This window comes from Rhinoraja longicauda, chromosome 13, assembly GCF_053455715.1.
Source record: "Rhinoraja longicauda isolate Sanriku21f chromosome 13, sRhiLon1.1, whole genome shotgun sequence".
Lineage (NCBI taxonomy): Eukaryota > Metazoa > Chordata > Chondrichthyes > Rajiformes > Arhynchobatidae > Rhinoraja > Rhinoraja longicauda.
Genome location: NC_135965.1, coordinates 12,502,005 through 12,528,721, shown reverse-complemented (window position 1 = coordinate 12,528,721; position 26,717 = coordinate 12,502,005). Strand labels below are relative to the sequence as shown.

Sequence of the window (26,717 nt, the reverse complement as noted above, 5' to 3'; positions counted from 1 at the left end):
CTATTCGTGTCCTGATCATAATGGTCATCCTTGCACAAGGTCCCAGTTATAATGTTTAATGCTCCTGCAGGTTAATTCCCGGAATGGCGGGACTATCATATGTTGAAAGACTGGAGCGACTAGGCTTGTATACACTGGAATTTAATAGGATGAGAGGGGATCTTATCGAAACGTATAAGATTATTAAGGGGTTGGACACGTTAGAGGCAGGAAACATGTTCCCAAAGTTGGGGAGTCCAGAACAAGGGGCCACAGTTTAAGAATAAGGGGTAGGCCATTTAGAACTGAGATGAGGAAAAACTTTTTCAGTCAGAGAATTGTGAATCTGTGGAATTCTCTACCTCAGAAGGCAGTGGAGGCAAATTCTCTGAATACATTCAAGAGAGAGCTAGATAGAGCTCTTAAGGATAGCGGAGTCAGGGGGTATGGGGAGAAGGCAGGAACGGGGTACTGATTGAGAATGATCAGCCATGATCACATTGAGTGGCGATGCAGGCTCGAAAGGCCGAATGGCCTCCTCCTGCACCTATTGTCTATTGTCTATTTTCTATTGTCTCTCTGCAGGAGCCTGTTCTTTTGAAAGTCTCGCATTTATACAGCATTCTTCATCTCATCCAACAAAGCACTTAATGGCCGCGGAAGATTTTTTTTAAGAAACAGGTGTAGTCACCATTGTAACATAGAACGGACGGGAGCAAATTTGCACACAGCACGCTCTCACAAGTATAATGTTTTCAGCAATGTTCATTAAGAGCTAAATACTGGTCAGGATACTAGGGATATGTGAAGAATTACAGTGCCATTTTTTTTATGCCCACTAGAGAGAGAGAGAGAGAGAGAGTGAAGATAGAATTTTGGTTCAATATCTGATCTGAAAGATGACACCTCCAACAGCCCAGTCTCCCCCCCTGGAGCGGCAATCTGGATTTCTGTGCGCAAGTCCCTGAAGTGGGGTTTGAACCCATAACCCTCTGACGCAGAGGTAAGAATACCATCAACCAAGCTGCAGCTGACTCCAATAATTTCAGTAATATGTTCCAGATAACAAAAACTCTTTTGTTTTAAATCGACATTTTTTGGTACTTTACTCTTTATTTCTTCCTCCAAGCTCCAAGACCTGGGCCTCTCTACGTCCACTGTAACTGGATCCTTGATTTCCTCACAGGAAGACCTCAATCAGTATGGATCAATAATGATATCGCCTTCTCACTGACCATCAACACAGGTGTACCTCAACGCTGCAATCTTAGGTCCCCGCTGTACTATCTTTTAACTCATGACTGTGTGCCGAAGCACAGCTCTAAATCCATCTACAAATTCACTGAGGACACTTGTTGTTGGCCGAATCATGGGTGGTGATGAGTTAGCATACGGGGGAGAGATAAAACTCCTGGTTGAGTGGTACTGCAACACAAACTCTGGCTCAATGGCCCAACAAAACCAAGGAAATAATCCTTGACTTCAGAAAGGGGGAGTTGGGGCAGTTTTCACTGGTGGGTTGGTGGAGGAAAAAGATAGCAACTTCAAATTCCTGGGTGTTATCATCTTGGATGACTTGTCCTGGTCCCAGCACACAGGTGTAATCAAAAAGAAACTACACCTTTCTTAGACGTTTAAAGACATTCGGAGTATCAATAGTCAAGAACCAAGAGCATTTAATTGTTATATGCACCAGAATGAAATTCTTACATGCTGCAGCTTTACAGGCAGATTAACACAACCATTCAACAAATAAATACACAATAAACAATAAAACAATAAGTGATTAGTTATACCAGGTAACTAAACCATAACAGTGCAATGAGAATTTTGTAGTGCAATCTATACAATGCCCATTGTGGTTTCTTGCTGAGGTAGGATTGTGGTTAGGGTTATGCAGTGTAGTTCAAGAACTTGAATGTAGGTTGACGGTAAGAAGTTGTCTTTGAAGCTGGAGGTAACGGTTCTCAAGCTCCTTATCTTCTTCCCAAAGGCAGCAGTGAGATAAGAGTGTGGCCAGGGTAGTGTGGGTCTGAGGTGATATTAGCTGCCTTCTCAAGGCAACTCTTCCTGTAAGATCCCTTCGATGGTGGGGATGTTAATACTGGTGATGTCTGGGCAATGTCCACCACTTTCTCCAGTCTCCGATGTTCTTGGGCATTTGAGATACCGAACCAGGCTGTGATGCAATGAGACAATATGTTCTCTATCGTGCACCTCTAGTAGCTCGATAGAGTATTCATCGACATGATGAATCTCCTCAGACTTCTGAGGTAGAGGCATTGATGAGCTTTCTTTCTAGTTGTATCAAAGTGCTGGGGCCAGGACAGATCTGTAGAGATATCTCCACCCAGGAACTTGATACGGTTGACTCTCTCCATCACTGTTGCACCAATGAAGACAAGTTCATGGATCCTTGGTGTTCCCGAGTACTCAAACGAACTTTATGTCACCAAATACTCTATAGTAAATTTCCACTGGTTGCATAATGGTCTGATGCAGTAATTCCAGTGACAGGAATGTAAGAAGCTGCAGAGAGTAGTGTAATCATCTCAGCCTGTCATGGGCACAGCCATCCCCATCATCAAATGCATTTATATGAGGCACTGCCTCCATTTGGTAGCATCTATTATCAGGATCCCCATCTATTATCATGCCCCCTTCTTGCTGCTATCATTAGGCAGGACGTTGAGAAGCCTGAAGTCAAACACCAACAGGTTCCTACAACAGTCAGGTTCTTGGACCTGCCTGCACTATCCTAACCCTACCTCGGCAGTACAAAACTATAGATCATCTCTTGCATGTAGTTGTTTTCTAATTATGTTTTGCACAAATGTCTTGTGGGTTTTTTTGCATTCTTTTTCCTTTGTACTACTGTATAGTACAATCTATGTGATTTATATATAATTTTATGTTTTTATCTTTATGTTGTATCAATCTATGTGCCAATGATGCTGCTGCAAGCATGATTTATATTGTATCTGCACCTCACTACATATGTCCATATGGCAACTAAACCAACCAACTTATTTTACTCAGTGACGTATAGTAAAAACAGAGAAAACAGAGACGGAGAGATATTTTGACGGGAATAGAGAGTGGTGGGTGCCTGTAGAGTGGTACCAGGGGTGTGGTGGAGGCAGATACGATAGCAGCATTTAAGAGTTTTTTGGATAGGCACATGGATGTGCTGGGCATGGAGGGATATGGATCACATGCAGGCAGAGGAAATGTGTTTAACTTAGCATCATGTTCGTCACAGACATTATGGGGCCAAAAGCCTGTTCCTGTTCATGATGCCAAGTACTGTCTATGTTTATTTTAGTGATCATTGTGGACAGAGATAAAAACAATAAATGTACAAATAATACTAGTTAAGGTTAAGGTTAACAGAAATTAGAAGGGTGGTTCAGTGTGTCACAATAATTTAGTTGTAAATGTTTGCTAATTATACATTTGCAGTAAGGATTGCTGCAAATGTATAATTAACAACCATTGAAAATTAGATAAATTGGATTTAAGTCAGCATTAATTGACAATTTAGATGACAAATCTTCAATAGAGAATTTTGTTAGTTCTCAAATTAATCAGATTGCAGCTTTGAATGAAAACTTGTGTAAGCCAGTTACATGGACCATGAATCTAAAGTTTCCGATTTCATCTGTACATTGTTGTAAAATTGCTCATAAGAAGCCAATATTCTGGCTTGTGATTTTCAGCTGCGCCTAAGGCTGGAAATAAAAATCCAGAAAGGATATAAAATAAGTCATCATCCTTTTCACACTGTTGCACAAGCCAACATCTATTCCAATCATACTCCATTTTTTCCAAATTAGTGATTCTAACTGCTAATTAAAAATAATAATGTAACCACTTGGATTTAACCCTTCATAAATTAAATTTTTACCACAACATGCGTCAAACGAAAATCTGGGCAAATCATGGGGTCTCACGACTAAAATATTCTGGACTGCCATTATCTGCTGTTTTTTTTTGATCTAAAGCCAGAAATTTGCAGGCAGCTATAATCACTCTCTAATTGTCCCCAGACGCTTAAAGAAGCTAAAATTATCTGGACCTCATTATATATAGCAAGTTTCAAATGTGCATATTAAAGTAATGGGCAGAGAGAGCTTTAATATGATCTACTTATTTGCTGAATATTTCTCCAGACAATAACACCAACCACAACTTGATTCTACACATTTATATAGAAATAGACTGCAAGCAAATCACCCTCAATTGTAGGGGAATTCTACAGAAGATTATCTGCAAACAACATTTATATAGCAGCTGTAATGCTTCTCTCAGAACATGACAAACTGATTTACATCTAACAACGTAGCTATTGGAGTGTTTGACAGCTGTAGTGTACAAAAATGGGGGTGGAGGAGGAGGGGGGGGGAAGAATGGAGGTGGGATGGAATAAAGAAGCAAAACCTTGATCTAGCTTAGATGGAGCATCCTAGTTGACATGGATGAGTTGGGCTGAAGGGCCTGTTTCCATGCTGCACAACTCTATGACCTCCCGCCTCTGCAACCCTGCCCTACACTCTTTCGGAATGCCACCAGATCTGGATCTTTTGTAAGCATTGTGAACATGGGTAGACCATTGATAGACACAAAAAGCTGGAGTAACTCAGCGGTTCAGACAGCATCTCTGGAGAAAAGGAATAGGTGATCTTTCGGGTGGAGACCCTTCTTCAGACCATTAAATATACAAAAATACTAGATGGGATTAACTGTTAAAAACTTACCATAAATTACAAGTTCAATGCATCATAATAATTTAGTTGTTGTCATCCCCTGGGCTGGATTGCACTCTGTGCCCTTGTTGCCCATCAGTGCCAAATTTGGGCTAAAAAAAAGAGTGAGCAAATATCAGGTGCATTCCACGTGAGATCTGAACATCAATTCCATGGATGAAAGGTTGTATAATTTAATTGTTGGCACTGCAGAGGTGTCAAGCCTGTAACTCTGCACCAGCTTGGAGAGAAAAAATAAAGAACAAAAATTCAAGGTGAATTGACAGAGTCCTGGCAACTTTCCTCTTGGGAATCTTGGGCCAAAGCAGCACGCTTAGCCCTGTGTGGGGATGACAGCGAGTTAAATTAGAGACTTTTACACAATATTCACCCGCAGATGAAAGAGTGCCCGATTTGTGACAGGCTTCCATCGCCTTTAACAAACATCCCCCTTGTCTCCTTTTGATGGGTTTTATTTGAGGAAAGGGTTGAATTTTTAATTTTTTTTAAAAAAATACATCGTTGGAACAGGTCCCCAAACCAAATGGGTAAGGACATATCAACATTACTCAGAGAAGTTTAGCTCTTTAAATTATATCTCATAACTTCCCCGTCCCGCCGAATGTTTCAACCCAGTGAGCTGTGCCATGGCAACGCACTATAAACATACCGCAGCTTGGAGTTGGACACCACCCGGCCAGCCACGTCGCCAAGAAAAACTATGGTTGGGTGAAGGATGAAGAAAAGAGGGATTACTGTATGGATCCCGCGTCGATCAGCGACCTTTGTTTAAGTAAGGTGAGATTCCCGCCAGACCAGGTGGACAGGGGTTCTGGAGGCCACGTCCACCGTGTGGTCGAGCAGTCAGTCGTCCTCAAAGCGCGACTCTGTTGTTAGGGTCAACTGGATGGGGCAAACGTGGAGAAGGCGAGGAGATCATTTCAATGGAGACACAAGGAACTGCAGGTGCTGGACTCTTGTAAAGAACACAAAGTGCCGGAGTAACTCAGCGGGGCAGGCTGCATCTCTGGAGGACATGACATGGATAGGCAGGGTCAGGGTCGGGGGGAAGGAACCCATCTGAAGGTCGATGGAGACCGCGGGTGTGGGGGGGGGGGGGGGGGGGGGGAAAGCTGGCAGAGAGGTGGGCAAGTGACAGGTGGAGACAGGTGAGGCGATGAGGGGGAGGGGTGGAGAAGGGCTAGGCAAGAAAACGAGACAAAAGGGTGGCAGGTGGAAAGCGAAGAGGAGTGAAAGAGAGGTGACATGTAAAGTCAGAGGGAGGAGCATTGGTGGAAGAATACAGGGATGGAGTGGGGGGGGGGGGGGTGAGCAGGATAATGGGAGAAATGTGTGCGTGCTGGAGTGGGGTGGGGAGGAGAGATGTTACCTAAAATTGCAGAATTCATTATTCATTATTCATTATTCATGCCATTGGGTTGTAAGTTGCCCAAGCAGAATAAGAGGTGTATGCCCGGTTTGCGTGTGGCTTTACTCTGGCAATGGAGGAGGCCCTGGACAGAAAAGTCAGGATGGACGATAGTGTAATTTGCTGACACTTAACCTTGAGGGGATGTGGAAGGGGGGAAGTAAAGGGGTCATGGACCTATACAGCCGGAGAGACAAGCCTTTCAGTGCTACTAGTCATGTGAGGTAGTCCTATATCCTTGCTCTGAGGCCATTTCCCTCCAAGCCTTTGCTACCCATATGTCCAAGTGTCTTTTAAATGTTATATTTGTATCCATCTCTACGGCTTCCTATGGCAGCCCATTCCATATACATACTATCCTCCTCACCCAAAATGTCGTTTATCCATTCCCTCCACAGAGGCCGCCTGACCGGCTGAGTTCTTCCAGCACATTGTGTTTTGCCCAAGATTGCAGCATCTGCAGCTCCTTTGTCTCGGTCCTCCCATTTGTCGTGTTAGGCCCATATTCCTCTAAACTTGTCCTATCCATGCTTCTGTCCAAATGTTTTTTTAATATTGTTATTCTACCTGCCACAACCATTTTTTTCTGGCAGGTGATTCCTTGAGCGCAGTACACTTGTCAACCCAAGTCCCTTTCTCCTCCGACCTTAAACCTATGACCTTTAGTTTTTGACACTCCTGGGTAAAAGGCTGCGGCCATTCACCTCATCTATGCACCTCATGATTTTATAAATCTCTATAAGGTTATCGCTTTGCCTCCTATGCTCCAGGGAGATCACGCCATTAAAATAATACACTATGGTGGAGAGGTTATGTTTGCACGTGGAGCACTTTAACCCGAAATCGCTGCCCTTTTCCCTATATTTATTTTCGAAATAGCCAATAGTGTAAATCTTCTGGATGGGGCAATCATGGTCCTTTTCAGAATGGCAGGCAGTGGTGAGTCGAGTGCCGCAAGGCTCGGTGCTGGGGCTGCAACTGTTTTCCAATGTATATTAATGATTTGGGTGATGGAATTAAAATTAAAACTAGCAAATTTGCAGATGACATAAAGCTGGGTGGCAGTGTGAACAGCGAAGAGGATGTTAGGAGGTTGCAGGGTGACTTGGACAGGTTGAGTGAGTGGGCAGATGCATGACAGATGCAGTATAATGTAGATAAATGTGAGGTTATCCACTTTGGCGGCAAAAACAAGGAGGCAGATTATTATCTCAATGGTGTCAGATTAGGTAAAAGGGAAGTGCAATGAGACCTGGGTGTCCTTGTACACCAGTCACTGAACGTAAACATGCAGGTACAACCAGCAGTGAAGAAAGTTAATGGCATGTTGGCCATAACGAGAGGATTTGAGTATAGGAGTAAAGAGGTCCTTCTGCAGTTATATAGGGCCCTGGTGAACTGCACATCTGGAGTATTGTGTGCAGTTTTGGTCTCCTAATTTGAGGAAGGACATCCTTGCTATTGGGGCAGTGCAGCATAGGTTCACGAGGTTAATCCCCAGGATGGCGGGACTGTCGTATGAGGAAAGATTGGAAAGGCTGGGTTTGTATTCACTGGAATTTAGAAGGATGAGAAGGGATCTTATAGAGACGTATAAAATTATAAAAGGACTGGACAAGCTAGATGCAGGAAAAATGTTCCCAATGTTGGGTGAGTCCAGAACCAGGGGCCACAGTCTAAGAATAAAGGGGAGGCCATTTAAAACTGAGGTGAGAAAAAACGTTTTCACCCAGACTGTTGTGAATTTGTGGAATTCTCTGCCACAGAAGGCAGTGGAGGCCAATTCACTGGATGAATTTAAAAGAGAGTTAGAGCTCTAGGGGCTAGTGGAATCAAGGGATATGGAAAGAAGGCAGGCACAGGTTACTGATTATGGATGATCAGTCATGATCACAATGAATGACGGTTCTGCCTTGAAGGGCCAAGGCCTCCTCCTGCACCTATTTTTTAATGTTTTCTATGTTTCTAGTCTCCAGCCACGACATTTTGTAAGAAACTGCTATCTGGAAAATCTGTTCCAAGGTCCTTTGTTCCTGACACATGTTCTTTCATAGATGAGGTTTTCATTTGGTATTGAAATATTACTAAAACTCTCATCTTGTCTATGTGTATATATACACCAATCAGCCAAAACATTATGACCACTGACAGGCAAAGTAAATAACATTGATTATCTTGTTACAATGGCACCTGTCAAGGGGTGGGATATATTAGGCAGCAAGTGAACAGTCAGTTCTTGAAGTTGATGTGTTGGATGCAGGAGAAATGGGCAGGAGTAAAGACCTGAGCGACTTTGACAAGGGCCAAATTGTTATGGCCAGACGACTGGATCAGAGGATCTCTGAAATGGCAAGGCTTGTGGGGTGCTCCCGGTCAGCAGTGGTGAGTACCTACTGACAGTGGTCTGAGGAGGGACAAACCACAAACCGGCGACAGGGTGTTGGACGCCCAAGGCTCATCGATGCGTGAGGGCAACAAAGGCTATCCTGTCTGGTCCGAACCGACAGAAGGTCTACTAATTTTAATAGTAGTCACGGGAGGAATGTGTCACAATACACAGTGCATCGCACCCTGCTGCGTATGCGGCTGCACAAGGAGGACCAACAGCATATTAGGCAGGTGGTCATAATGTTTTGGCCGATCGGTGTATACATACATATATATATATATTTAGTATTTTCCCGAACTACAGCCAAAATACATGATAGCGCAACAATTTTAGCGCCACCTTAATCACCATTGTCTTGTGATTCAAATGTTTGTTATATTTTAAACGTTTTCAATTTTCAAACTTTAAAAATCACTTTTTTAAAGTTTAAAAAAATCACTTTTCCATTTGCTCTGGCCGTCAGCCGCGTTCGACGTCGCAATGGGACCCGCCCAAGTTACGGGAGTGGCGGCCTATGAAGGGGGGAGGGTGCCCAAGATGGCCACCGGGGGCAGGGCCCGCCTGAGTGACGGGAGTGGCGGCCAATGAGGGGGGGTGCCCATCTTCCCGCTCAAAGCAACTGCCGTCACCGTCGAGCTGCCACCGCTGCTGAGTCATCGAGTTGGGGGGTGGAAGGGGGGGGGGGTAGTGCCGGAGAGCCCCTCAGAGTGATGGGGTGGTGAGGGGAGGAGGGGGAATATGAGGGTTTGATGGGGGATGGAGTGTGTGAGGGGGGGAGGGGGGTTGAGGGGGGATGGAGTGGGTGAGTGGTGGGGAGGGGGGGAAGTGGAGGGTGCTACACCAATGCAGGAGAGCTTTGGGCGCAACGGGCCCACCCTGTTCTAGTAGCTTTATAACTCTCCCCTTCAACCACCTCTTAAGGTTATTTATCATCAAAAGATTCCATTCTTTGTCCATGATTCCAGCATTCAGTTGACTCTAACAACAGAGTTAGAGGGGGGATTGGTTTCATGGAACTGTTAACGATTCCGTCAAATCAATCCCCGAAAATTAGAAGTTTGCTGATTCAAATGATGTGAGTACTAGAATCTGGTCTAAATCTCTGGCGAGCACAGACCTTCTTCCAGGTGAAATGTTAAGCCAATGACCCATCTGTCCTCTAAGGTGGACATAGCAGGTTCTATGACACGATGGGGAGGTGAAGGGGGGGGGGGGGGGGGGGGGGCGTGGCAGTAACAATGACCACACTCACTATGGAACATTCATTGACTGTTAATCATTCTCTGGCACGGTAAATGCAACGGAAATGCAAGATTTCCCTTTTTTTTTAATGTGTTCTTAATTCTGATTTGCTAAAGAATGGAAGCAATCTTTTCTTGTTTATTTTATAAAGAATTGTTCTTTGTTTTGAAGTATATTTGTAGTTACTCCATTCATCTAATGCTTGGGTGTAATTTCTAACCGTAGTAACTTTCGAGGGAATCTTGTGCATTTAAAATGGCACTGATCCATATTCAATATTACAGTACCCAGAACTGTGTTCAATATTCCAAAGTTTGTCCCCCCCCTAACTCATATTTTGTGTTAATTCAGCATCTACATTCAATGTACCATTGAACATAGAGCAAAGAACAATCATTAGATTTAGGTTTACGTTTATTACTGTCATGTGCACCGAATTAAAGTGAACAGCTTGGTTTTGCACGCTATCCAATCGGATCAGATGCTCGTATACATAAATATAGTTAAGTCAAACTCAAGTACAATAGGTAGAGCGAAGTGGAAGATACGGAGTGAGGAATATGGATCTTGGCATTGCAGCGCGTCAGATCCACAGACAAAGTCCAATATCAGCAATGGGATCTGGCCCTTCAGCCCCCAATGTCTGTGCTGAGTATGATGCTAAAAAAAACGAATCTCATCTGCCTGCACATGATCCACATTCCTCCATTCGCTGCATATCCATATGCCTATCTAAAAGCCACTTAATAATCACTATTATATTTGCTTCCATCACCAATCCTGGCAGTGTGTACCAGGTAACCATCACCCTCTGTATGTAAAAAAAAAAACTTGCCTCACACATCTTCTTTAAACTCTGCCCCTCTTGCCTTGAAGCTATTCCATTTAGTCTTTGACATTTCCACCTTGGGTAAAAGGTTCTGACTGCCTACCCTGTCTAAGCCTCTTATGATATGAAAGACTCCTTTCAGGTCTCCCCTCTACTTCCAGGTTTAGGAGAAAAAAATCCAAGTTTGTCCAACCTCTCCTGGTAGTTAATACCTCAATGAAGCCAAGTATATACCATACGTCTTCTTTACTGCTTTATAGCTGTTGTCACTTTCAAGGAATTATGGATCAGGTTTATCAATGCTTTTGAAGTCTTGCCATTAACTGTACACTTTCCCCTTAAAATTCTTAATGTTTAGGATTTTTCAGTTCTTCTATTCTTCACCAATTTCTGCAGTGATTTCTACCTGTCATATATTCACCTATTTTGTTCATCTGGCTTCTGTTCTCGCACTCCTCACAATTTGACAAACTTCTATTTTGATGTCATCAGCAACAATGCCATTCCTCTTGAGTTTATCATGTATATAAATGGAAAACAAAATGAATACAAGCACAGAGCACATCACAAACCACATCCTGCTATTTTTTGTGAAGTTGCGAGAATAATTAAAACATTACATCTGTTTCAAATTCCAAATGTTCTTCAATGTTTCATGTTTGTGTCATTGCAAATGTGTTAATAATGTTTAACTGTCCAGAAGAAGTAATGGAAGGAATCTCAGCACTAAACTTGGAAATCCTACAGAAAGACATATTTTGATAGCACTTTCTGCATTCCTTTCAGAATGCCTTCAAGTATTTTTTCAACAATGAAGTACTTTTTCGCGCGTGGTCAATTGTAAAATAGGAAACATGGCTGCTAATCTTCACTCTGGAAGCTTCCACTAGCATCAACATTGATCAAGTTGTATGGTGTGGTGAGGCATAAATATTATCCAGGACATTGTGCTGACATCTTATAAAGTCATAGTCTTACTCTATGGAACCTGGCCCTTCGGCCCAACTTGCCCACACCGACCAACATGTCCCATCTACACTAGTCCCACCTGCCTGCATTTGGCTTATATCCTTCTAAACCTGTCCTATCCATGTATCTGTCTCAATGTTTCTTAAACGTTGCGATAGTACCTGCTTCAACTACCTCCTCTGGCAGCTCGTTCCATATACCCACCACCCCTTGTGTGAAAAAGTTACCCTCGGGTTCCTATTAAATCTTTCCCCCCTCACCTTAAACCTATGGCGTCTGGTTCTTGATTCCCCTACTCTGGGCAAGAGAATCGCTGCGTTTCCCTGATTTATTTGTCTCATGATTTTGTACAGCTCAAAACGATCACCCCTTATCCTCCCGCCCTCCAAGGAATAAAGTCCTAGTCTGCTTAACCTCTCCCTATAGCTCAGGCCCTCGAGTCCTGGGAACATCCTCGTAAGTCTGATCTCATCCGAAAGGAAGCATGCTCACAGGGTGACAATAACGCAATAAGTCTAGATCTTTGAGTGTGAACCTCTGGAGTGGGGGTCATACCTATAACCTACTGGCTCGAGGCTAGGACCTTCTTAAAACCTTAGGTCTATAAACCAGATGAACAATTAGAAGGTATGCAGACCTCCTATGGCACGTTTATAAAATCTTTTTAACAGCATCTTACTAATGATGGCCTACTGTTCCATCATGATTTAATCTGACGCACTACACATTTCAGTTCTATGTTAAATCCATTGAAGGAGCCTCAATTATTTCAAAGAAATGCAATTTACCTGGCACATACCACACTTTATCACAACCTTGTCTCTCAATTGAGATCAATGAAATAGTTGATACTGTGCCACATATAACATGGCAGGATTTCTGAGCTTCCTTGGAGCTGCAGTGATAAATACCAATGGATTGCTGACATTTTCAGGAATAATCAGCCCTTTGGACCAGTATAGGGGCCAGAAAAGGTACTTGTTTCTGGAATTAGGGGAATCAGGGTTTGGAGGCTTATTGACTTGTTTGAGAATTATCAAACAATTCTTGTTTGAGAATTACCACTATTATCTGGGTTTGAGAATATCAACCTTCAGAGAGGAGGCCTAAATAGAGACCCCCCTCCCCCACACACTTGATATAGCCTCATCCAACAAAGATCCAGTTCTGGTGCAATACTCGAAGAGCGTGGGGCAGGATTGCAGTGGAGAGGGAAGGTTAGGCCAACAGCCAGAATGAGAAAGCAACAGAACGGAACCTAGGATAGATGCCACAAGATTTATCATACAACCCAACTATCCTCGAGCAACAAACAGTTTGCCAGAGGAACTCAATCATTTCATTGAACCCTGCTATATATAGCAATGAACTAATCTGAATCATAAAAAGCATTGATGTGCAGAAGGATCTTGGGGCCCTACTCCAGAGCTTGCTGTAACTGGCAACACAAGTAGATAGAGCAGAAAAGAAGGCTTGATATGCCGGCCTTCACTGATCAGAGCGTAACTATAAGAGTTGGGAAGTCATATTGCAGCTTTTATCGGAGTTTGGTTAGGCCATATTTGGAGTACTTGGAGGGGCAGCATTGTGGCGCAGCGGTAGAGTTGCTACGTTACAGCACCAAAGACCCAGGATCGATCCTGTCCACGGGTGCTGTCTGCACAGAGTTTGTATGTTCTCCATGTGACAGCGTGGGTTTTCTCTGGGTTCTCTGATTTCCTCCCACACTCCAATGATATACAGGTTTGTAAGTTTAATTGGCTTCTGTAAATTGTAAGTTGTCCCCAGTGTGTAGGATAGTGCTAGTGTACGGGATGATTGCTGGTCAGTGCGGACTCGGTGTATCTCTAAAGTCTTATCGAAACGTATAAGATTATTAAGGGGTTGGACACGTTAGAGGCAGGAAATATGTTCCCAATGTTGGGGGAGTCCAGAACAAGGGGCCACAGTTTAAGAATAACACGGTAGCGCAGCGGTAGAGTTGCTGCTTTACAGCGAATGCAGCGCCGGAAACTCAGGTTCGATCCTGACTACGGGTGCTGTACTGTAAGGAGTTTGTACGTTCTCCCCGTGACCTGCGTGGGTTTTCTCCGAGATCTTCGGTTTCCTCCCACACTCCAAAGACGTACAGATATGTAGGTTAATTGACTGGGTGAATGTAAAAATTATCCCTAGTGTGTGTAGGATAGTGTTAGTGTGCGGGGATCACTGGGCGGTGCGGACTTGGTGGGCCGAAAAGGCCTGTTTCCGCGCTGTATCTGAAATATGAAATAATATGAAAAATAAGGGGTAGGCCATTTAGAACTGAGATGAGGAAAAACTTTTTCAGTCAGAGTTGTGAATCTGTGGAATTCTCTGCCTCAGAAGGCAGTGGAGGCCAATTCTCTGAATGCATTCAAGAGAGAGCTAGATAGAGCTCTTAAGGATAGCGGAGTTAGGGGGTATGGGGAGAAGGCAGGAATGGGGTACTGATTGAGAATGATCAGCCATGATCACATTGAATGGCGGTGCTGGCTCGAAGGGCCGAATGGCCTCCTCCTACACCTATTGTCTATTATCTATTGTCTAAAGGCTGAGGGAGTCCTGATAGAAGTATGTATTATTATGAAAGGCACAGAGAGGATAGACAATCAGAACCTTTTTCCCAGAATAGAAATGTCAAGGACCAGAGGGCATAGCTTTAAGTTTAGACGGGCAAAAGTTAAAGGAGATGTGTAGCCAAGATTTTTATAGAGAGAGCAGTAGGTGCCTGGAATTTGTTGCCAGGGAGTTGGTGGAGGCAGATACAGCAGTGGCATTTAAATGGCTTTTAAATAGCCACATGGATATGCAGGGAATGGAGGGATATTGATCATGTATAATTACATATAAAATTATGAAAGGACTGGACAAGCTAGATGCCGGAAAAATGTTCCCAATGTTGGGAGAGTCCAGAACCAGGGGGCACTGTCTAAGAATAAAGGGGAGGCCATTTAAAACTGAGATGCGAAAAAAAACTTTGTCACTCAGAGAGTTGTGAATTTGTGGAATTCTCTGCCACAGTAGGCAGTGGAGGCCAATTCACTGGATGAATTTAAAAGAGAGTTAGATAGAGCTCTAGGGGCTAGCAGAATCAAGAGATATGGGGAGAAGGCAGGCACGGGTTACTGATTATGGATGATCAGCCATGATCACAATGAATGGTGGTGCTGGCTCGAAGGGCTAAAAGACCTCCTCCTACGTCTATTTTCTATGTTTCTATGTGCAGGCAGAGGAGATTAGATTAACTAAGAGTGATGTATGCCACAGACATTGTAGATTGAAGGGCTGTTCCTGTGCTATACTGTTTTGTTCTATGTCCACAAGATTCACCATCTGTTGATTGAAGTCTTATTAACCCGCTCTTTCCCTATTTATCTCTCCCTACCCAATTCCTTTTTGAATATTCCCACAAGAAGTGAGTTCCAAATCATTGATATTTTTTATATTAAAATAATTTTCTTCATCAGTCTTTGTGTCTCTTCCCTTCATGATGATCTATGTCATATGACTCTGTAACATCTTCTAATTAGAATAGCTTCCTTCTGTTCACCCATGATGATTTTGTACACCTTTGTTAAACTTTTTTGTTAGAGATTTCTATATCTGTGCTTCAGAAATGCAGATTGTTGTGTATAAAATACATTGTAGAGCCATATAACATGGAAACAGGCCCTTCGGCCAAACTTGCCCATGCAGACCAACATGCCCCATCTACACTGGTCCCACCTGACTGAGTTTGGCCCATATCCCTTTAAACCTATCCTATCCATGTAATGGTCCACATGTTTTTTAAACATTGTGATGGTATCTGCCTCAACTATCTCCTCTGGCAGCTCTTTCCATATACCTACCAAACTTTGCATGTAGTTAAAACAAAAGTAAGTTGCCTCTCAAGTTCCTATTAAATCTTTCTCCTCTCACCTTAAACCAATGTCCTCCGGTTCTTGATTCCCCTACTCTGGGTAAAAGACTGTGCATTTACCCAATCTAATCCCCTCATGATCTCACATACCTTTATAATATCGCCCCTCATCCTCCTGCACTCCAAGGAATAAAGTCTAGCCTGTTCAACCTCTCCCTATAGCTCAGGCTCTTGAGTCCTGGAAACATCCTCGTAAATCTTCTTTGCATCCTTCCCAGCCTAACAACATAACAGCATGACCAAAACAGAACACAATACTCTTAATGTGGCCTCACAAATGTCTTGTACAACTGTAACATAATCTCCCAACTTCTATACTCCATACTCTGACTGATGAAGCCCAATGTTCCGAAAGACTTCCTGGCCACCCTATAGTATCTACTTGTGATGCCACTTTCAAGGAACTATGTCCCTGTACTTCTAGATCCCTCTTCTCTACAACACTCCCCAGAGCCCTGCCATTCACTGTATGCGTGCTGCCTTGGTTAGACTTCCCAAAATGCAACACCCTGTATTTCTTTGTATTAAACGCTGTCAACCATTCCTCAGTCCACCTACCCAACTGATCAATAACCTGCTGCAATTTTTGACATCCATCTTCACTATCTACAATACCACTCACTTTAATGTCATCTGCAAACTTGCTTATCATGCCTTGTACGTTCTTATCCAAGTCATTGGTATAGATGACACACAGCAATGGTCCTAGCATTGAATCCTGAGGCACAGGTCTCCGGTCTGAAAAACACCAATCCACCATCATCCACTGCTTCCTTTCTTGATGCAATTTTTTAATCCAGTTGGCTAGCTCTTCTTGGAACCCATGCAATCTAACCTTCCAGAGCATCCTAACATACATGTAAGTTTGTGGCTGATATTTTGCCTCAGTACCACCTTCCTGCCATAACTCCAGATCCCCTCGATATCTGTATTAAGGTTAACTACAATAGATTGCTGTCTCACAGCACCACAGACCCGGCTTTGATCCTGAACTTGGGTGCTGTATGTATGGAACCTGCGCATTCTCCCTGTGACCAGGTGGGTTTCCTCGGAGTGCTCCGGTTTCCTCCCACATTCCAAAGACGGGCAGGTTTGTAGGTTAATTGGCCTTGATAAAATTGCCCCTAATCTGTAGGGAGTGGATGAGGAAGTGGGATAAAATAGAACTAGTGGGAACGAGTGATTAATGGTCACCGTTGATTCGGTGGGCCAAAGGGCCTCTTTCCAGGCTGTATTTCTAAACTAAAATGAACTAAATGTATAATGTTTATATGGTTATCCGTGAAAAATGCTATTTTTCTTACTCTAAATCATAACCAACAAACTGGTTTAGAATTGAACAGTCTTTGTCTGTCGATGAGGTATGTGATTTATGAGTTCCGAAGAGATGGGTGAACAATGCGAAATGGTATCTTCCTTTTTTTTGCATTGAATCTTTTTGTTTTGTGAGCTTTCAGTGTAGAGTGGTAGTAGTGCTTTGTGTTTGTGTTGGGCTCCAGAGTAAAGTGATTGTAAAATTAAATCTTGTGGTTCAACTTTGCGAATGTTGACAGTAGCTCTGTGGGAAAAGTGGTGTCTTTTTCTGAGACACCACAGCAAAGCTATGAGGGATTATGAAATTAAATGGAAGGGTGGGAATCGTTCATAAAGCTATAATAGGGAAAAAGGTAATTTCGTTAATTTCCGTAAATGGTCTGATTTTTAAAACTTGAAGTACTTAATACCCAGCGAAGGTATTTATTCACAAAGTGCTGGAGTAACTCAGCATGTCGGGCAGCATCTCGGGAGAGAAGGAACGGGTGACGTTTCGGGTCGAGACCTTCTTCAGACTGTCTGAAGAAGGGTCTCGACCCGAAACGTCACCCATTCCTTCTCTCCCGAGATGCTGCCCGACCTGCTGAGTTACTCCAGCACTTTGTGAATAAATACCTTCGATTTGTACCAGCATCTGCAGTTATTTTCTTATAGTACTTAATACCCAGCTGTGTTACCTGCTGTGAAATTTTTCTCTTCAGCAATTTCCATGTGTCATCTTGAAATGGACGCTATAAGATACTTGTAGTTTAAACAAATACAATGGCTTTGAATTTGCACTTTTGAGCCAAGCGGTTATTGTTTTGCTGCGTAATTTTTGTGTCATGCTTCTTTTAATATAGCTTGGCCTGAAAGATGAAAGATGAAGAAGCTGAAGAAGAAGAAGAATACGAAGGAGCGGAACAAAAATGTTTCAGTCACTGTTCAAAAATTTCTGAAAACTTACGAACGGCACTGTGCTCAGTCATCAAGTGCAGTCTGCTCAATGTTTGTACGTCACCTGCAGAAATGTATTGAAAATGAAGAAATACCCACAAAGGTAACACAAAGCATTCAATTTCCTTTTTATTGGTACAATTTCCTTGAATGGTCAGGTAATTCTGCTGAGTGCAACAAGCTTGTAAGTCCGGGTAGAAGTCGAGAAGTCTAATCTGGTGTGCTATGCTGAACAGGTGAGCAAAGGATTGGCAAGTAGAATTTTAATGAGACAAGTACGAGGTGGAACAGTGAAGTCTAGGGGTACAATTGGTGTCAATGATCGACATGGTGGTGAAGAAGGTGATATGGCTTGCTTGCCTTCATCGGACGAGGCATCTATATACTAAAACTCTTGTTTGTTTGTTTGTTTGTTCCTGAACTACAGCCAGAACGGTACACGATAGTGTGACGATTTTAGGCCCACCTTACTCACCGTCATCCCTTTGGTGCCAATGGAAAAAGTTTCATTGAAATCGGTGTTATATTTTTTAAGTTATTCATATTTTAAAGTTAAAATCTATCTCCTAGGGAGGGAAGGAGGGGGGAGGGAGGGTGGAGGATAAAGGGGGGGGGTGAGGGGGATGGTGTGTGGAGAGAGGGGGAGGGGAAGGAGGGGAAAGGGGAGGGGGGGAGGGAGAGGGAGGGAGAGGAGGAGGGGAAGGGGAGGGGAGGGGAGGGGAGGGAGAGGGAGAGGGAGAGGGAGAGGGGGGAGAGGGGAGAGGGGAAGGAGAGAGGGGGGAGATTGGAGGGGGAGGGGGAGGGGGGAGGAGAGGGTGCTGCACGAATGCAGGAGAGGTTTGGGCCCAACAGGTCCACTTGGTCTAGTTAAGTACTAGAATTTAGATGTCATGTTACAGCTGTACAAGACAAGAAGTATGTAATTAAGCTAGAGAGGGCAGAGAAATGATTCACAAGGATGTTGCCAGGAATGGAGGGCTTGAGTGATAAGGAGAAACTGGGACTGTTGACCTTGGAGCATAGGTGGCTAAAGAGAGACCTTATAGGGGTTTATAAAATCATAAGGGGAATAGATAATATGAATGGCCACAGTCTTTTTCCCCACGGTAAGCGAGTCTAAAACTGGAGAATAAACGCAAAATGCTGGAGTAACTCAGCTGGACAGGCAGCATCTTTGGAGAGCAGGAATGGGTGACGTTTCGGGTCGAGACCCTTCTTCAGGATATAGGTTTAAGGTGAGAGGTTAAAGATTTAATGGGATGTGAAATGAACTATCAGAGGAAGTGGTAGCAGTGGGTATAATTACAATGTTTGAAGGATATTTAGGCAGACAGATCAATAGGAAAGATTTAAAGGGATATGCAGTCAAATGGGCCTAGCTCAGAACATCACCTTGGTTGGCCTGGACGTTGGCCAAACAACATGCTTCAGTGCTGCGTGATCTGTGCCTCTATGACTCTCCTCCGAGCAAAAACACAGCTTGCTAGAAATAGGCTACAGATCAGGCAGCATTGGTGGAAAAGGGAAATGGTTAGCATTCACAGTTCTATGATCCTTTTTCAGATGAAGGTTGACTTAGTCCTTTCTCCTGTCTCCATAGATGCTGCCTGACCTGTTGTTTTCTTTCTGGTTTTGTACAATAGCAATTTCGGTGTTTAGCTGCTTATATTTTCTGGAATTTTTGTAGCCACTGTGGCTAGAAGGTCTAGATTCCCTTGGCCAGTTCCTGACTGCTGCTTCCCCACAGTGCAGCACGCTTCACTTTGCGTTTCCAGCACCTAGACTGGAATCTAAGCATGCTGCTTCTGAACCCAAAGGCCACAACCTGCCCAGTTCAACCTATCCCTCACCATTGCTGCAGTAAGCCCAGGATTTTTAGTTGTGGTTTACTTTGGTGGTCAGATCATATCATATATCATATCATATATATACAGCCGGAAACAGGCCTTTTCGGCCCTCCAAGTCCGTGCCGCCCAGCGATCCCCGTACATTAACACTATCCTACACCCACTAGGGACAATTTTTACATTTACCCAGCCAATTAACCTACAAACCTACTTTAATTGTGGAACTCTGGCATCAACAAGGACCAACTCTATCCACAATCATGCAGCATCCCAGTTCTCATAACCACTAACTGCACAACAGGACGAATAATGCGTGCTGAAAAACGAACCAAGATATACTTGGAGCATGACCACTGGCATAAACAGCCATGTGAATTCTCTGGTTCCACACAGGAATTCTCTGCTCCTGATGCAGGTTTTCAGCTGAAACATCAACAATGAAATTCCCCCCACACAGATGCTGCTCGACCCGCTGAGTTCCTCCAGCAGATTGGTTTGTTGCTCCATACATGGTACGCTTTGTTTATCCATCAAAACGAAGACAACTTCATGCCTGTGGTGTTTTATATAAAAATAGATTTTCAAGAGCTTAGAATACAGAGGATGTATTATTCATGGCAGATGTAGCATTTGGAGGCTGAGTGGGCAGAGTGCTTTTAGTAATTATGGAAGGAGGAGGTGTGAACGGCTTGAAATAGTTACCAATAATTGTAAGATAGTATTACGCTTTTGCTGGATGGTTGTGTGGGTTTGGTAGAAGCGAGAAATATGAAATGCTATAGAGCAGTGGAAGATTGCAGAGACCTAGAGGGTTGAGTTAGGAAGTATGTCAGAGATTGGCGTATTGAATACAGGAGTGTAGGATGGTGGGAATTCAGCTTGGAGAGCAGGAGGAATCACAGAGGGGGAGCAACAAGAGAGGGTGTTGCAGAATTCTCGTCGGACAGAGGAGAACTTCTTCAAAGTAGACATACTTTGAGGAGATTTCTCAGTGGAGCAGATGAAATGTGTAGGAAGGAACTGCAGATGCTGGTTTATACTGAAGAGAGACACAAAATGTTGGAGTAACTCAGCAGGACAGGCATTCTGAAGAAGGGTCTCGACCCGAAATGTCATATCATTATCTCAATGTTGCCTGTTGGCACGGTAACAGCACCTCGCCTTCATTTTCCAAAGATTGCCAGAGAGGTATTAATAACTTGTTAACAGTCAGACCTTCATTAGGTAACGTTGCAAATCCTTTGTTTTCTTCTATTTCAAAAGTAATCATTATTCAGAATATTTTTATTCAAAAATATCTGCAGGAAAAACAATATAATTAGTACATGTCTTTGTTTACATTCATCGTGCAATTGAAGCAATGCATTCTGTTTACAAGGTTTCAATGGCACCCACATGGCCTTTTTCAACAATGCACATATCAAGTGCTTCCAAGGTGTGTATAAAGAACCAGTCCCTTTCAGTGTCCAGTGCTTGCAGGGCCTTCTATTGCAGTCTTTCCCTGCAACCTTTGCATTGGTTGCACCAAGGCTGAGCAGCATTTGCTTATGGACATCTCATTGCACTGGAAAACCAACAAGCTTCGTGAATCATTCAGCACGTTAATGCTGTGCCAGCAGCAGTTGTTGTTGATCCTGACATGCATTCCTGAGAACAGCCGATAGATCAGAGAGTACTCTGTTACACAGCTGCTCCAGTCAAATCTCGACAAGATTCCTTGCATCCCTTTCCAGATCATCTTGGTAAATGCACACTCCATTACGACTTCTCATCCACATTACTGCCTTCTTGAGGGCAGTGTGTGTGTGTGTTAGAAGTGGGACATAGGACGGCTTTTTTTTCTGTTATCTCAAGACTTGTGTTTTGCTACCTGTCAAATGTGCTCATCAAACTTCTGAATGGTCCTTCCATATGCTAGAGTCCTGTCCAACTCACCTCGACCCCATTGCGGACATTGGACTTTGTCTCCGGAACTGGTATGCCACACTGCTGAGAACTATATTTTGTACTTTGTATCTTTCCCTTTTCTCTACCTATTGTACTTGAGTTTGGCTTGGTTCTATGTATGTATTGTGTTATCCGATTGGATTGGCCAGCATGCAAATGAAATCACAGTACCTTGGTACACGTGACAATAATAAACCTAAATGTAACGTCTAAGCACGTTTATTATATGCACAGATATGGTGAGGTAGCATTACAATAAAAATCTTCCATGTAGCTGCTTCATAGGCATATTCAAAAGCATAAATTATATATAAATTGAACAAGAGTACACCCAAGTTCTGCAATACAGAGAAAAAAACCTGTAAATAAACCGGACATTAGTGTAAAGCACAGTTAGAAATCAAGTTCCGGGTCTCCAATTTGGATCTCCAGATGCAATGGAAAATGGCTCGGGTGCAGGGCCTGGGCTTCACCTGCACCACCTAGAGCAACACTGACAGCACCTTGCGTCTGGTAGCCAGGTTCCAGCCCGCCATTGAGAGGGAGATCTGCTCCTACAGTCCCAGTTTTTGTTTGACCTTGACTATTCACTCTAATTCTTGCCCCTCTCACCCCGCTCCTCCAAACTAGATTCACAGCACTTTCAGGTAGTCAGGCTTGACAGCGAAGGGAAGGCAGATCAATTGGGCAGTTGCAAAAGAACATGGGTCCTTTATCTCACACTCTCTCCAAATATCTTCCTTCCGTCCCACAAATTTCTCAACCTCTAATGTTGAACATAGACATAAAACATAGAACATAGACATAGAACATGAACAAGTTCTTCTGTGCTGAGCATGATGCCAAGACCAACTCTACCTGTCTGCACAAAATCCATATCTCTCAAATCCCTGGAATCCCTCTCCAATGCCTTTCCGGAAGTCACGATTGTATCTGCCTCCACCACCACCCCTGCATCATGCGCCAGACACTCATCGCCCTCTGTGTTAACAAAAACTAGAGTGCTTTCAACCTAATTAAATAGTCTTCAGTGGCTGTGTGCATGCGCATGCATATGTGTGTGCGTGTGTGCTTGCATGCATGTGTACGCACATTGTTGGAATTCATGCCCCCAAATAATACTAGACACACAGTGAAAGCTCATAGTTGTAGTCCGAAATCTCTGGAAACAATACATTTGTTTATTTCCAAATCTCAAGTAAAATGCAAAACATATGGAAGAACAGATGCCCAGGGCATGTATGAGAAAAAATTTAAGAAATAGGAAATCCTTGCATAAAAAGACTGTGGCATCACATCAAACAAAAAATGGAAGACTTGTAACGTTTATGCAGACTTTGGACTTGGGTAATGACAACAAACAATCACAAATATGGACGTGGCATCACTGCTGAAAATTTTGCTTAATTTTTTTTGTTCTAATACTCTCTGGAGATTTTTGCCTTTGTCCCAAAGTCTGTTTCCTGCAATCATGGCCTCATTGGCTTCCTCCATCTCCTTGTAGATGTTGGCACGATGATCCCTACACTTCCCATGGTTTTCTCTGACCAAGCAGATGAAGCCATCCATTTGAATGGTATTGGTGATGGCGGAGGCACATTGTTTGAAGACCATAGCAACAGTCAAGAATATGTGATAATCAAAACAGTAAAACATTAAAAGGGGAAAGCAGCTTGATGGTGCCTATTTATATACCATTATAGCTTCAAGATGTACCCCTGACTGTCTGTTTTTTGATCTATCTGCCTTCCCTTACAATTTCAATGGTCTTGCCAACAATGTTTTTTGGAGAAGGTTGCTTTCTGTGATCAGTCAAATACAGCAACATTGGGATTATGATCATCTGAACAATGTTTTGGAATGTTTTCCAAATAAAACTTGATATAAACCAGAAAAATACAATTATTGTCACAAAAAAATAGTCAAGACTTTACCAGTTGGCAGTGCATTGGAAACTCTCAAAAGTTGGATTCATTGCTTATGAAATGCTCCATTAGGATATGTAAAGAGGCCATTAGCAAAAAAAAAGTAGTGGAGTTTTATAAAAAGCATATTGGAGAAATTCAACACCAGTTTTAAGATAAACATTACATGTAAAATATTGGCAATGAGAGAATTGGGTATGAGAGAAATTAATAGCTTTTTTAAAGAAAGATATTTGATCTCAGCATTTGTTGAGTAGAGGGTGGGTGGTCTAAATTAATGCTATTAAAGACTGGATTAAATTTTAGGTGCATTGTTTAAACTGCTCCAGTAACTCTTCCTGTTGCTTTCCAGTTGATGCTTGCAAGACTTGAGACGAGTACAGATCCCCTGCTACCAGTCTCTCTGAAACCATTGCTAATGACAGTCCGAGATGAACGCTACATGTATGGGAAGGAGCTGTGTGTCTGGCACGTTGCTCTTAACAATGAGGACATGGCAAATTTAGTAAGTTACACTATTGTTTCTATACTTTTTTTTAGAGATACAGTATGGAATCAGGCCCTTCGTTCCACCAAGTCCATGTTCACCATTTCACACTAGTTCTATGTTATCTCACTTTCGCATCCACTCTGTGCTGTTGCCCTCCGTAACACTTGGAGCAATCTTACAGATTCCAATTAACCTACAAACCTGCATGTCTGGAGCATTTGGAGGAAACCCACGCAGTTACAGGGAGAATATGCAAACTCCACACTGGTCCCATGTTCAGGATCAAACCCATTTCTCTGGCACTGTGAGGCAGCAGCTCTACCAACTGTGCCTCTGTGCCATCCTTACTGCTGAAGAGTCCTCAGTTTTATGAAAAAGATACAATAAACCACAATATTTTGAGGGATTAGCTATTCGCACATGTGATATGGAATTAAATCCAGTGTTAGTGAATATTACCAAATGCAGCACCGTGGCAGTAATTTTTCCCCTCAGGCTAGTTAAGTCCAACTTTCTTTACAATAGTTTTCACAAATCATAATTTCACCAGGCTTCTAGTTTCAACATGGTAGGTTATAAGATGCCTTTTTGGGGGAGCAGAGGGATAGGATATATATTTAGTGATACATGTGGGAGTCATTTGGTGTCACAGATATGACAAAGTATGAAAGCTCATTCTTGGCACGTTCATGGACTTTTTCACTTTCTTCGTCTTAAACTTTTGACTTTTAATTATCTGCTGTCAAATTGACACGTGAAATATTTTGGGCTTTAGACAATAGACAATAGACAATAGGTGCAGGAGTAGGCCATTCAGCCCTTCGAGCCAGCACCGCCATCCAATGCGATCATGGCTGATCACTCTCAATCAGTACCCCGTTCCTGCCTTCTCCCCCATACCCCCTCACTCCGCTATCCTTAAGAGCTCTATCCAGCTCTCTCTTGAAAGCATCCAACGAACTGGCCTCCACTGCCTTCTGAGGCAGAGAATTCCACACCTTCACCACTCTCTGACTGAAAAAGTTCTTCCTCATCTCCGTTCTAAATGGCCTACCCCTTATTCTTAAACCGTGGCCCCTTGTTCTGGACTCCCCCAACATTGGGAACATGTTTCCTGCCTCTAATGTGTCCAATCCCCTAATTATCTTATATGTTTCCAACATGTGTGGTAATAAAATATATTGACAAATGAGCAAAATACAAAGTGCTGGAGGAACTCGGAAGGTCAGGCAGCATCTGTGGAGACTGGTCGGGTCCCGCACTGAAACATCTCCACAGACGCTGCCTGACCTGCTCCGTTTTGCTCAAGATTCCTGCATCTGCAGCTCCCTGTGATTCCATATTGACAAATGACCTTGTCAGCCAAAGAACTGTCAAGTTCGCTCTCAGTAATCATTCTCATGGCTGACCTTCAAGTTGTAACCAAAAAGTTACACAATAACTTGCCCATCTAAAATCCTCATCAAACTTTAATAGTGGCAGGCGCACGAGCATTCAGACACGCAGTGAAATTAAATAAGCACCTGCTCTGAACTTTCAAATCAACTAAAAATGAAATCTTTTCATCTCCACTGTTGTTTGAATAACTCTGTACAAATTGGAATCTCTTTGGGAGCAATGCTGTTTTCTCGAAATGAAAATGGATGCAAGACTTGATTTGTGACAGCTAACTTAGAAAACAGCATTGCTCCCAAAGAGATTCCAATTTGTGCAGTTATTCAAACAGCAGTGGAGAGGAAAATATTCCATTTAAAGTTGATTTGAAAGGAGTTTATTATCGTATGCACAAGTACAGTAAGGAACAGGTACAATGAAAAACGTGCTTGCAGCAACAGCATCAAAGGCATGAAGACTCAGATAACACACAGAAGTTATATTAAACAAAAACTACTTATAATGTTCTGTAAGACAGTGTAAAGAAAGAAGACTGCAAAACAAAACAAGATATTAGTATCAAATACAAATGTAGGAAAGTAGCTGTTCCTGACCTGGTAGTGTGTGACTTCAGGTTACTGTACCTCCTGCCCGACGGTAGCACTGAGGAGAGGGCATGACCCAGATGGTGGGGAAACTTGATGATACATGCTGCTTTCTTGAACCAGCACTTCATGGAATGCTTTCAATGGAGGAGAGGACTATATTCAAGATGGACCAGGCCGATCCACCACACTTTGAGTTTCTTGCATTCCTGTGGGTTGAAATTGCTGTACCAGGCCATGATGCAACCAGCCAGGATACTTTATCCAGTACACCTGTACAATCTCTTTAAACTTCTAAGAAAGTAGAGGTGCTCCACGTCTTCTTTGTGGCTACATTCACCGTAATTTTATTTATTGGGTTCGGAAAAAGAAACACCGTCAAATGCAATGTTGTGAATCACAGTTTACAACTGGCTGGAGTTAGTGTGTCCAGGTGGCCAACCAGTTTCCAGTAGTATCTCTGTGTCTCCTTCTTGCACGTTTGTGCTTTTGAATGTAAACATTACCACACTCTGTCACTGGATTCACGTGGACTCAAACAGCAGAGCCCAGTCGGACTAAGGTCCCTCAATATAAAAGGCATTGAGACTGGTTACATGGATAGGAAAGGAGCAGAGGGGTACAGTCCTAATGCAGGCAAATGGGATTAACATGGACGAGGAAGGACAAAAGGCCCATTTGTTGTATAATTCTATGATTCCAAGGAGTCTCAGCATGTGCTGTTGGCATGAGAAGTTCTTTTACTTGTTCGACT

The 26,717-nt window shown here is 43.0% G+C and overlaps 1 protein-coding gene across 3 annotated transcripts in view; it reads left to right on the top strand.

Moving 5' to 3' along the window:
* The first annotated feature begins 909 nt into the window (after nt 1–909).
* The window catches only part of LOC144599145 (uncharacterized), a 60,326-nt gene continuing 34,518 nt past the window's right edge, over nt 910–26,717 (top strand). The window contains exons 1-3 of one of the 3 annotated variants that reach the window (XM_078409880.1): nt 910–982; nt 17,682–17,878; nt 23,847–23,999. In XM_078409880.1, coding sequence (XP_078266006.1) covers nt 17,702–17,878; nt 23,847–23,999 — 330 coding nt within the window. In that variant the 5' untranslated portion in view covers nt 910–982; nt 17,682–17,701. Of the gene's footprint in view, nt 983–5,411; nt 5,523–17,681; nt 17,879–23,846; nt 24,000–26,717 lie in introns of those variants that run through there. The other 2 variants (XM_078409878.1, XM_078409879.1) reach the window with 2 other exon arrangements.